General features: G+C 43.0%; 1 protein-coding gene across 5 annotated transcripts in view; it reads right to left on the bottom strand.

Moving 5' to 3' along the window:
• The window catches only part of ADAMTS9 (ADAM metallopeptidase with thrombospondin type 1 motif 9), a 166,309-nt gene that overhangs the window by 104,858 nt on the left and 48,086 nt on the right, over positions 1 to 13,365 (bottom strand). For all 5 annotated transcript variants that reach the window (XM_082726988.1, XM_082726986.1, XM_082726985.1 and 2 more), the window contains exons 13-16: positions 5,566 to 5,747; positions 5,330 to 5,466; positions 3,599 to 3,716; positions 3,250 to 3,345 (exon numbers count right to left, since the gene is read on the bottom strand). In XM_082726988.1, coding sequence (XP_082583114.1) covers positions 3,250 to 3,345; positions 3,599 to 3,716; positions 5,330 to 5,466; positions 5,566 to 5,747 — 533 coding nt within the window. The remainder of the gene's footprint in view (positions 1 to 3,249; positions 3,346 to 3,598; positions 3,717 to 5,329; positions 5,467 to 5,565; positions 5,748 to 13,365) is intronic.

The raw sequence follows: 13,365 nt of genomic DNA, 5'->3' as shown, positions 1-13,365 counted from the left end.
GATGAAGTTAATTGAACTGAGGCCACTACTTGAAAAGAGATTTTTCCAAGAAGGGGCAGAAGAGAGAATCATCTCTCTCCCTTTCAAGAAGAAAGAAGCAGGTCAACATGGCTTTTGGCTTCCAGGAAATTAATTAATAAAGGAGGTTGCATGCAATGCCGCTGGATTTAATTAGGAAGTAGTAAGGCCACAGCAGCAGCCACATGTTTAAAATTTATAACCCAGTGCGTGCAGAAAAATGCCTGATCTATTTTGCTCAGTGGTGGCATGGGAAATGTGGGAGTCCCAAAAAAATAATTTTGAAAAGGGTCCTCCAGAACTCCATTCATTCTTTTATAAAGTCACCACCCATTTGGATATTTAGGTTAGGGAAAATCTGATCCAACCACTGAGTAAATGATTCTAAGTAGGACTCTGTGGCCTTTCAAAGAAAGGACTATTATGTATATTTCCGTGGTAATCCAATCCCCCATTAAGCACATAGTAAATCCTCAGTAAAGAGAACACGAGCAGTGATTATTCAACAGGTGAGCAATTATTTACTTAGCGCATATATGTGTAGGCTTTATATCAAGAGCTTACGGTATAAAGACATAGCCTCTGACCTAAAGACAATGGGGCGCCTGGTTGGCTCAGTTGGTTAAGCATCTGCCTTTGGCTCAGGTCATGATCTTAGGTTGCTGGGATGGAGCCCCTCATTGGGTTCCTTGCTCAGTGGAGAGCCCGCCTCTGCTTCTCCTTCTGCCCCTCCTCTCCACTTGTGCACTCTCTCTCTCTCTCAAATAAATAAAATCTTAAAAAAAAAAAAAAAAAAAAGAAGACACTAGTGGCCATATGGATAAATAAGGAACAAACTGTCTTATCTCAGTTCATGGCAGCCCCATCTTCTCAGGGTCTCAGATAGAAATCTTGGAGTCACCCCTGACTTCTTTCTTTCTCTCACATACCCTATTCAATCTATCGAAAAATCATGATGACCCAATCCTCAAGAAATATCCAGATTTTGACCATGTACTGTCACCTCTACTGCTCCTACTTGGGACTAAGCCACCAGTCTCTTTCCCATGGATTATTGCAATAATTTCTAACCAGTCCTCCTGTATCTACTCTGCGCCCTTCTTCCATCTAAAAGCCAAAGTGCTCCTTTGAAAATACGAATGCAATGATATCTTATCATTCCTTGGCTCAAAATCTTCCATAGCTCTCCTTGTCTCCCAGAAACAAGCAAGTCTTTTCAATGCTTCTATGGCCCTATGTGATCTACTCCTAATGCATGATCAGCCTCGTCTAGAACTCTCCTCTGTGCTGATGGAGCTGCAGCCACACGGGCCTCCCCCTATTCTTGGAATAATCCAGACATGCTCCTACTTCAAGGATTTTGCACTGGCTTTTCCCTCTGCCTGGAATGCTCTTCCCCCAATCAACCTGTTTCCTCTTGCCACAATTTAAACACTTCAGCTCCACTGTTCCCAACTCACCCTCAGTATCCCAGTTTCCCTTATGATGTTCTATTTTCTGATAGCCACTTACCATCTTCTAACAGTATACAGTTGGCTGACCTATTAACTTACTGCTTACTGTCTCTCTCCTAGCACCAAAAAGTATGTTCCAAGAAGACAGTGATTTTTAACTTACTTATTTTTGTTCTGCTTATTGTACCTAGAAGAGTGTCTGGCCCATATTCAAGAAGTGAATGAGTGAATAATGGCATACTGCAGAAAATGCTATAATGAAGTCATGTGTATGTATTACACTTGATCAGCATGCCGGGCTAAAGGATCATTGCCTAGCTATCAAGGATTTCATGTAGACACTCCAAAATACAGATTCTGATTCTAATCTGATTCAGTGAAGACTCATGGACTAGTTCATTGTGTACAACTGTGCACAGAGACCCTCTACAGAGGCTGAATTCAGATGCACAAATAGCTTTCTTGTCTAGACACTGTACGAGGACAAGTATATTCATTTCTTTTAAAAAGTCACCGCCCAGTCAGACTGCTATGAGATCTTCTAGATCAGAGGGCAAGCTGTGCTGCTCTCTATGGCTAGGAGGAGGCTGGTTGTGCAAGGTGACCAGCTGAATCCCTTCAGTCATGACCCCACTCCCTTTGTCTTTCTTTTAATTAAAAATGCTTGGGAAATTTCATAATCACAGTGGTTTACAGAAGGATAAGTTGACGTGGAACTCAGCTGGGCCAACTATTGAAATGAACACAGGGTTGACGGTGCATTGTGGTTTAAACAGAAGGACAGATAGAAATTAATCACGTTCCTGGACATGAGACAAGGGTGAAGAATCCACAAAGTAACAAGGTAGGCCATTCTAGCCATGACATGAGAATAACTTGCACCCTAGAACATTTTGGAACAAGCAGGCATAATGAAATGTTGAATAAGTCCACCAGTCAGTTATTGGTTAGAACTGGCACCACAGAAATTAGGGCAAGTAATATCTTTAATAAAACATTTGCTAGGGGCATCTGGGTGGCTCAGTGGGTTAAGCCTCTGCCTTTGGCTCGGGTCCTGGTCTCAGGTCCTGGGATAGAGCCCCACATCGGGCTCTCTGCTCAGCGCGGAGCCTGCTTCCCTCTCTCTCTGTGCCTGCCTCTCTGCCTGCATGTGATCTCTCTCTGTGTCAAACAAATAAAATCTTTTTTTTTAAGATTTTTATTTATTTATTTGATAGACAGAGATCACAAGTAGGCAGAAGGCAGGCAGAGAGAGAGGGGGAAGCGGGCTCCCCGCTGAGCATAGAGCCCGATGTGGGGCTCGATCCCAGGACCCTGAGATCATGACCTGAGCCGAAGGCAGAGGCTTAAACCACTGAGCCACCCAGGTGCCCCCCAAATAAATAAAATCTTAAAAAGAAAAAATTGCTAGCCAGTTACCCACAGGACAGATTGCTGTTGTTATTGTTATTTTTGAAGACTCAAAGACAACAATGATTTTTATGCTAAACTTACATGGTAAGTGCTTTCAGAATTTGATGTAGGCCTTCCTATTTATTATGATCCAGAATGAACCCCTGACATGGACTCGGGTAACTACACGACTCTTCCAATACTACTCTAGGTTATACACATGGGGAGGGCGATATAAAAGAATGAATTTCAAGATCAACTACTAGTATGAAAGTACAGGACACCCAACAGCTCTCCGTGTGCACGAGGGGGGAAGGAAGGAACATCTGCCAACAGCCCCAGAGAAGCAGAATCCCCATCAATGGCAGGAGATGTGTCATCTTACCTAAGTAGTTATCGTCCTCAGATTTCCCTGAGAAGCTATGCTGCCTCACATCAATATTGGTAGCACCTGCTGGGATTCGGACCACAGTATTGTAACCTGAAAAGAATTGAGTCACAATTCAGTATTCCACAACACAGTTCAGTTTCTCTTGAGTATGGAGTTAAAGGCGGGCAACCAAGGAATGCAATAACAATTCTTACTATTAGGTGTCTTCTAGCCAGACGGGTAATGTACCTTAACAAGACTGATTTTATGCCTGACATGAATACTTTGACCTATTACCTGTGGTTAACAATTTTTAAACTTTGACCATTTTCCGTCTCCTGGTTCTTTAGGAACAGATTCTTACCATAATGTACTGTATTAAATGTTCCTGCCACCGTTTTGCATGAAGAATTATCGCCACCACAAACTCCACATTTATCTCTCCGGGCTTTGGAATTTAAAATGTGATCACATCCAGCTTGCTTTTAAAAAGAAACGTTTGAAATAAACGGTAAGTATTATAAAAATACAAAAATTATAAAACATTATGACATGGTAATTAGCATGGTTCTTTAGGCATTCACAATGAATTAGGCATTCACAAATGACAAGGAAGTCTTTTTCAAGTTGCAAGGGTTGAGAACTCAAATTATATATAGCCCTGGTACAGAAAACGTGGTCCTTGGACTGGCAGCCTTAAGCATCCCTGAGGCTGTTAGGAATGTACAATCTCGGGCTCTACCCAGATCCATTGTGGGGTGGGGTGGGGGTGGGTTCTGGCATGTTAGCAAGATGCTTATCTGCTTCCATCTACAGATTAAAGTTTGAGAAGTATGGGGCATCTGGCTGGCTGGCTCAGGTAGAATGTGTGACCCTTGATCTCAAGGCTGTAAGTTCGAGTCCTGTGTTGGATGTCGAGATAACTTGAAAATAAAATCTTGAAAAGAAATCAAGCTTGAGAAGTCTAAGTCTACAAATAAGTGGGGTAAATGAAAAGAACTGTTCAGGAATGAAAAAAAAAAAAGGAATGTGGTGGGGGGCTGTATCCTATAAATAAAGAGCCGACATCCCACGTGAAGGGAGCAGCCTCTCTCCACTCTAGACTCCGCAGCTGTGAAGAAATAGGAACCCTACGTTGACGTATCTTTCAAGAGAATCTGGAAAATGGGATTTCATGTGAAATCCCCTGTGTTTAAATACGCTATGAATGGAGGACAAAGCAAGATTCCAGGCTGCCACAATGTGAGGCCAGAGGCTTCAAGCACCTTCTGGAATTTCTCCACATCTTAATGTAACGCAGCCATGTTGACAGAGGTCTGCAAAGGACACCAGCAACGACTAGGACACCAGGACAGAGTTCACATTCTTGTCCACGCTGTCCACTTGTAGGAACTAGCCTTTGAGGAGAAGCTCGATGTTTTGCTATGAACGAACTGATGAGGAAATGAGCGCTGTCGTTGTGAGTCGCAGAGCAGGGGAAGCTGCTGGGGACTCTTCCCGTCAAATCCCACTGACTGGGACTCCCATTTTTCTGGACCCCATGCAAGGATCAAATAAACTATCTCAAAGCCTGGCTACATTTAAGAATGTTTTCTGATGGGTGAGAGCAATGAAATGGTATCAACAGAAATTTCTCGATTTCCCTTCTGAGAGTGACTAACAGACGTATCTCAGGTAGAAGCTTTCACGCTTGAAATCAGAATGAGAAACCTGACTCCGGCCCAACTAGAGTGTGATCCCTCTAGACATCTCTCTGGAGCAGAGCTCTTCTAGGAAACCTGCTGTTTCCTAGAGCCAAGGTTACAGTAAAGGAGGGTGTGTATCCACGGATTATTAAAATACACTTTCACGGGGAGGTTTGGTGCAGACCCTCACGGAGCTTGAGAATGTCTGAAAAATGCAGGACGCCGGTTCTCACAGTTGGGCGACAGCATCAAGCTGCCATTGTTGATGCTGCCCCGGGGAACACACTTTGAAAACCACTTCCCTGGAGACAGTGCACAGATATTAGCTGCTGCTGGCTCTATCAAGGAAGCCACAGACCACAGCGTGGCAGCAGGACAACACAGTCAAGAAAACACCACCCGGGACTTACCCGGCAGAGGCCCTGGACACAGATATCGCTGGTGTCCTGGCCACACGGGGTCCCGTCCACCACCCTGTCCCGCAGCTGATAATAGGCTGTGCTCCCGGCCACCCGGCAGAACAGCTTGCAACGGTCCTTCATCAGAACTGGAGAGGAAACACACGACGCCGCGTGACTTCTGGGCCCAGACCCCGCGCCAACCTGCCCGCCGTCCGCGGACACCCCCCCACCCCGGACACACTTACTTCCGCTGTACTTGGGGACCCAGCGCACGCTGGGAAGCAGACCGTTGATGTTAAAATGTTTGCCGTCAAAGTGAGCGCACTGCTCCTCTCGGAAGTCCCGCTTCTGCTTGAGACACGGCTCTGTGTTACACGACTTGAACTTCATTCTACGCCCTACACAGTACTTGCCACCGTTTTTCGGCCTGGGGAAAGAAAGGGAAAACACACACGTGCTGGGTCACAAGGCATTTCCCCCCACATCACTCTCTCCTCCGTGGCTTCCTGTCTTCTAGGGAAGTGGCTGACGACAGAGGCCAGGACAGTCCAGGACAAAGACTCTGCAATCCGGGTTTGCTTTCTGCCTTCATGCCAGGAAGTATATGACCTTGGGCAAGTCACCCCACCTCTGTAAACCTCTGCCCTCCATCTGGCAAACTGGGAAAGCGCCATCGGGTAAGGCTGTCTTGGGGATGGAATGTAAGAGCTGGAAATACAAAGCCTGGGCTCTATCAGGCAAGGATCTGTCCTCTTTCTCCTGAAAATCCAGTCCTCTGGTTTTCAAAATGTGGAAAGGAAAAGGGACAGAGGAGTAGCTAGAATGCTCCCCGTCTGCTTTATGTAACATGATATTCTCACAGGAGACCAGACTCACATCTGTGCTATTCTATTTCCATTCATTCTGCCCCTCCTCTCTCTCTCTCTTTCTCCCACCACCCCCAACAACCATGGCTTTTCTTTGTTTTACAAATGAGACGGAATATAGAGAACACCCCCATATTTGGACTAACCTAACAGGAGAAGCAGGAGAAGCCTACCGGTTTCATTAACTTTTGTGTGATGGGAGGTACGTGGTCTGCTTGCATAGCCTCACACTGCAAATTCCATCTTGGCGTGCAACCCCCAATTATAAGAAATTCAAATGTACATGTATTTTCCAGATGGGACCCAGTGAGTCAATGAGACGACACCTCTCCTAGTGGTCCGCGGCTTGCCAAATCCATCATGGAAATGGGAAGATCACAGAATCACAGGAAGCGGGGCTCACCCACCCAAGGCTCAGGCAGCTTGGATTTCACCGTTACCCTAGGACATCTCTGAAGGAAAGTTTTCCACTTTCCTTCTTTAAAATGAAGCTTTCAGAGTCCCTGGGACCATACAAAGTGTTTTTTCATTTTGTTTTGTTAAATCAGGACTTGGGGGGAATGGGACATATATCCATGCCCATAAAAGTATGGAATGAGAGCTAGTCCAGCAGGACAGATAAGGCTTGGGGGCTGGAGCTGGGCTCCAGTCTTGACTCTCTCCTCCTTGTGTGACCTTAGATGAAGTTCTCAGCCTCTCTGAATATTAGTTGCCCCCTCCCTACCATCTACACATGGTAGATGCTGAAGAGGTTAGCTACTAGGTTAATATGTCTGTACTCTCAGTCTAATCTGGTCCAACGGAGAAGTTTGTTTTGAGTACTGAGCTTGTGCTAAGATATGGGGCAGGTCTCAGTGCTTCTGCAGAGTGCCCAGGGGGCACTGGTCGTGAAACTGCTCCCTAGATCAACAATGTGCAAACTAAGGCAAGAACATGGGCCTTGTAGCTACACAATAAACGCCTCCGCATCTGCCATCGGGCCTCTCTGAGCTCCATCCTGCACATGTGAAACAGAGGATACAGTGCACCTGAAAAGTGCATTAGGAATCTGAGAAGCTTAGTAAGCAGTCTGATAAGTACTGTTATTTATCACAAAGAAAACCGTAACTAGGGATACAAAACGACATGTAACCTCCCACTGTCTAGGTCTGATTTTTTCTCCATGAAACACAACTAAGTCGGTATGTCTTATAGCTGCCTGCTGCACTCAACTCACTAACCCACACTCGTATCTTGCCCCGGAGTAAGGCAGACATGGACAGGAGGTTCAGAGAAGTCAAGGCCTTTGCCATGGTCCACACAGTTCATAAGTGAGCTGGGACAGGACTAGAAATCCAAGTTTCCCAGGTTCTTTCTTTGTCTGTACTCTCTTGCTCCATTTTCCAGGAACAATAGTCCAGAGTTTTTTGTTTTGTTTTGTTTTGGTTTTTTTCTTCTTTTTTTCTTCGTTGGTGCCATTTAGAGATACATCCTTGGTTTCCTGGATTCCAAGCTCTTCTCTAAGTACCAAGACACTCTAGTCTCATGTATAAAATATCACAGATTACATGTAAATAAAAAACCAGGCCTGGAGCGCCTGGGTGGCTCTGTGGTTTAAGCCTCTGCCTTCAGCTCAGGTCATGATCTCAGGGTCCTGGGATTGAGCCCCACATCGGGCTCTCTGCTCAGCGGGGAGCCTGCTTCCCCCCCTCTCTCTGCCTGCCTCTCTGCCTACTTGTGATCTCTCTCTGTCTATCAAATAAAAAAAAAATCTAAAAAAAAAAAAAAAAAGATCAGGCCCACACCTGTTCAGGTGAAACTTGCCTTAATGGCGGTACAAGGAAGAACTCTTCTGTTTTTCCACAGGTTGAGATACTCTTTGTGGAACCTTTCAAAAGGGCCCAACTAACGATGGAGGATGGATCACTTATTTATTTGCCTTTTTGAAATGAAATTCTCCACAGTTGATTTTTTTTCTTTTGGCTCTCTTACACAAGAAGTCTTAACTCACTCCTGAAATCGCCCCAATGTAGCAGCTCCTGGGACTTCAAATCAGAAACCCTTAGAGGCGGCTTCCCTTAGGAAGGCAACAGTCCCCACCTTGGCTCGCTTTTGCACACTATCAAGTGGCAAATGGCATTTAGTGACTTCCTTTTATAAGTGGCATTTTTCATAAACACTCCATGGGCGAGGCTGTATTGTGGACGGTCACCAGCAGGGACTCTGGAAACGGAAGGTTTGAATCCCAGGCCTGCCTCTTGATAATGGTGTCATCTTAGGTAAGTAGCTGAATCTCTCTGAGACTGTTTCCCCAGTTGCAAAAGGGAGACAACACTAAGATATACTTCCTTGGGGTGGGTGAGGGTTAGCTGGGTTAATCCACTCCAAGTACGGGAATAAGGTAACAATGAGGTAACAATGGTTTTTACATTTTAAAAAATTAAGAAAAAAATAAAACATGTATTTTGAGAGGCATAGGATTACACGAAATTCAAAGTTCCATGTCCATAAACGAGGTCTAATCGGCAAATAGCCACACCTGCTCATTCCACTGGCCCTGGCCCCGTGTACATTTCCCACTTTATCTGCAAGGTTGAAGAGTTGGGTTGGAGATCCTATGATCTGCAAGTCTGAAATATTTACTGAGCTATTTTATGGAAAAATATTCCTTTACAGTAAAGGTGTGCCCACCCCTGAGCCACTCTTATGTGCAAGGCTCCATGCCACTTTGTGTGACTGTGCCCAGCCATGCTGTGAGGTAGGTAGTGGCATCCTTGTTCCTGAAGTTCGTTAATGGGGTTCAGAAATATTAAGTAACCTGGTCAGGTGACAGGCCATTAAGTAAGAACTGAGGGCTGGGAGACAGCATAGGTCTCCCTGACCCAAAGCTTGTGATCTGGGGTCTTTCCTATGCTGCCTCTCTTGAGATAGGCTTCTTTCCATTTCAGGACTCCTTCTGTGACTTTATTGGCTTTTTATATAAAGATAGATTATACTTTATTAATAAACACAAATTTGCCCTTTCAAAATACATGGCTTTTCTTTTATCCCAAATCATCTCTGCCTGATTTGCAAGGACCATATTATGGGGAAGGCTGTAGCCTACTGAATTTACCTTTTAGTGTGGAAAAAATTCACGTTATAGTTTTTTTTTTTTTTTTTAATTCAGATCATGTTGCAATTTAACAATTTGGCTGGGTAGGAATATTTTTTCCATGCAGACAAATAATACAAGTGATAGGAAACGCAACTTTAAAAATATTAATCATATTGTCCAACTATTAAAAAACTGCATTTCAAATAGGGGTGGAAAGGGCTGATGGAAATTGCTAGATGAATTACTATGAAAGTAACTACATTCAGCACAGCCAAGCTGAATTTTTTTCTTCAAGTGCACATTACACAACCATGCCTATGACTATACAAAGAAAACTCATGACACTACATGGCCAAAGCTACAAAGGCATTTTTGCAAAGATCATCACAGGTGCATTCCACCCTCAGGGAAAGCTAAACTTTGGTCTGCAAATGGGTTTGCACAGAAATCTCAATGTCTATCTGTATTTACAATGAATTGGAGCAGGCAGATTTGGGTTAGCACAAAGAAGGCATTTCTAGTGATAGGACAGGCAGCTTCAGAAGGTAGTGTGTTTCCCGTGCATGGACGGTTTGAGAAGAGGTATAATGGCCAGCTTCAGAGGTTGCTGAAAAGCTCTTCAAGGATTAGATGGGATGAGCCAGAGGGCTGTCTTTGCGATCATTCATGATCCTTCCTAATGGAGTGATCTACGGGCCTGGATATCTTTATTCATTCCTTAGTTAATGGCTTTCCCAAAGCAACCAATTCTTGAATTTTGAAATAAGCTCCCCCAACTCAGTGCCTCAAAAAGAAAACTTTGCTGGGGCGCCTGGGTGGCTCAGTGGGTTAAGCCTCTGCCTTTGGCTCAGGTCATGATCTTGGGGTCCTAAGATCTAGCCCTGCATTGGGCTCTCTGCTCAGCAGGGAGCCTGCTTCCTCCTCTCTCTCTGCCTGCGTCTCTGCCTGCTTGTGATCTCTCTGTCAAATAAATAAACAAAATCCTTTAAAAAAAGAAAAAGAAAACTTTGCTGCAATTGTTTACAGCCAAATGAGAGATTTGTTTTCTTAAATGAAATAGACACAAGTCTATTACCTTGTCATCAGATTTAATTAGCAGTTACTATGGCGAAAGCTTAAGTGTGAAAATATCTAGTTCACAATCTTCTTCTCAAATATAGGAGTTTATTAGTTTTTAATTTAACTTACCTCCTAATTTAAAAGAAAAATAGAAGCACCAGAAGAGGGAAAGCTTTGCCTCTCCCAAAGAACTGGCATGGTTTTTTAAATTTTTGATGGACCTGTAAAAATTCTACAGACTTTTGTTCTAGCCACCAACAAGCTCAGAGTCAATTTAGAACACAAAATAAAAAGGACAGGGCCCAATTGCCTGATAATGCATCTTCTAGTTCCAATACTGGTCTTGCTTTAGTACTCTAAGTTGTGCTTTTGGTGGCTCTGATTTTAGATCTTACTGTATTACGTGTTTCTCACAGATCAGATGATCATGTAATTAATTGTCCAATCCAGGACACTAGAGAAAGTAAAGGGTAGCTATTGATAACTTCTCCTGACAACAGATGTGAACAGGGACAGTTTTTACAGATTGGAACACATGCTCATCTTATCTGTAGGGCATGGATCATAAATGGGATTAAAAAAACCAAATAAAACATTTAAAGACAAAATGATCGGGCCCCATTCTTATGATGGTAAATCAGCAGCACTGCATACTGAAAAAACCAAAAACCATTTGACCTAAATCAGAAAGCATCTGGTTTCTACAGCTTGCTCATTAGGACACCATAGTCCAAGGCTCCTTCTCCTTTGTAGCTTTCATGCTTTTGCGGGGACGGGGGCGACCTAAAAATACAGCATAAAGTTTTTGGATACTGAACACATCCTTGAATCGCAAGAATACTGTAAAAAAAAAAAAAAGTCCAGCATTCTTAATAAATATACCTTGGATACTAAAAAATGGGGCTCTACAGTATATTCAGAAGGGCTCCTCAAACTGGGAAAAGACAGGTTGCCAGTGATGGGAACACCATTCTCCTCCAGTTCCTTGAGAATCAGAAGCTATCCCTTCTGCCTTCTGCATAACGAACCATGTGCTCTGTGAATTTCTCTGCACAGGCTTTTAAACCGAGATTTGGATCTGATTTTCCTTTTCCTGTGTCCCTTTCTCTTGTCCAACGGACTTCCCCGCCACTGCCATTGTGAACTCAAGGTTTTGTGAGGCAGACTCCTTCCTCAATTCACAGGGACATCCCAAAGAGCAAATAGCTTGGAAGAGCTTTAATGGAATGATGTCAGCCCTGACACTCAGCTAGGTGAATGGTGTTCTTTTAAAGCCTTCCATAGCAAACAGCAAGGACAAGGACCTCTAATTGAAGTCTTTAATGATCAGTTCCTAACTTCTGAATGTGAGGATCTTTGCTTCACTTTGAAGCTCAAGATCCTTTCCTGCTGAGATCTTTACACTGGGTGATTTTCTTTGTCTGGCTCCTTCCAATTATGGAGTGATTTATCTCTCTCCACTTTCCACATTACCTCCAGAACTACTCTGAGACTTAAAAAAACAAAAACAAAAACAAACAGTTCTTCTGAATGAAGTATTCTTGGGTCACAATTTCAAAAATGTCCACTTGTTGGCAATATTCATATCCTCATAGCAATAACAGCACACCGGAATAATAATAATAATTTGGCTCTCTGTAACACCGAACAGTTTTTAATTTTTAAAAAGTGTGTCGTATTTGCTATTAGCTTAAAATGCTTTATTTTATTTTATTTTATTTTATTTTTTCTAAAAGATTTTACTTATTTATTTGACAGACAGAGCTCACAATTAGGCAGAGAGGCAGGCAGAGAGAGAGGAAGGGAAGCAGGCTCCCTGCTGAGCAGAGAGCCCGATGCAGAGCTCCATCCCAGGACCCTGGGATCATGACCTGAGCCAAAGGCAGAGGCTTTAACCCACTGAGCCACCCAGGCGCCCCTGAAATGCTTTATTTTAATGCTTCAATAATACAGTTAGGATTTATAACGGACTTTTAAAAACAAGTTGTGGAAAACTATATATAGTATGATCCTTATTTCATATTACAGAATACTTATTTCATATACTACAATGTTACATGACAAATCTTTTTTCAAAGCCCAAAGTGATACTATCCAATCATTTTCCCCTGGTTATTTCCTTGTGGGGTATAGGTGGGCAATAGGAACAATGATAACAGAAATTTTTTTATCGTGTAGCTTTGTGTCTGGATTTTTTGAAAGCACATACTATATTTATATACAAAATTGGTTAACCACTGTTAAACCAATACAAAATACAGACTCTATTAATAATCTAATGTTTTGTGTTTATACCCATAGTGAGAGACGAGAGTCTATGTTTTCTAGCTCTTGAACTGTCTTTGCCGAGGCTAATATCATGTAAACATGAGACAAATGTTGGACTGTGAGCAAAAGTACATGAAAATAAATAGATCATTATCTGTGATTTGTACTAATGAGTATTTATCATGTTGGGGCTTGCAGCAGTGGCCTAAAGCTATGTTCTTTTTTGTTTAACACGATTCATATTTTTTCTTATAAAAAAACTGGAAGCTCTGACAACACTAGGCCGTCTTCCTGCCTGTGAACAACCAGCTGGATCTGAGCTGTGCCCTGTACTTAAGTCTCTACTACCCTGTAGGACAACCCTATTACACTGTACCAACCCACTCCCTGGTCTTACCTGCTTGTTTCTGTCCTCAATTCAGTCTGCTACCCCTAATGTGGACTCATAAATGAGTCCTGTGCATGAAATCACTTTATATAACACCAAAAAAAATGGGTCTTCAATATGGTTATTGGCTTAGACATCTAAAAACTACCCTGATTCTATGAGGACTCCTTGGTCCTCTGGCCTATAGAGGTTCAATGACCTCTATAATACCACCCTATGACCTTCTGTTCCTTTAGATTTTGATACACCTTAGATCCAAATAAAATTTGATGTCATTCCTTATGATAAAAATATGCTTTCTTAAATCTCCTTATAAACACACACACTCTTACTGTGACAGAGGCTGGGAAAAAACCCCATCAGCTTCATTTGAACACGTACTAAAGGC

This window comes from Mustela nivalis (assembly GCF_964662115.1).
Source record: "Mustela nivalis genome assembly, chromosome: 1".
In the NCBI taxonomy this organism is placed as follows: Eukaryota; Metazoa; Chordata; class Mammalia; order Carnivora; family Mustelidae; genus Mustela; species Mustela nivalis.
The sequence above is the reverse complement of the archived record's forward strand: the minus strand, read 5'-3'. Positions and strand labels throughout refer to the sequence as shown.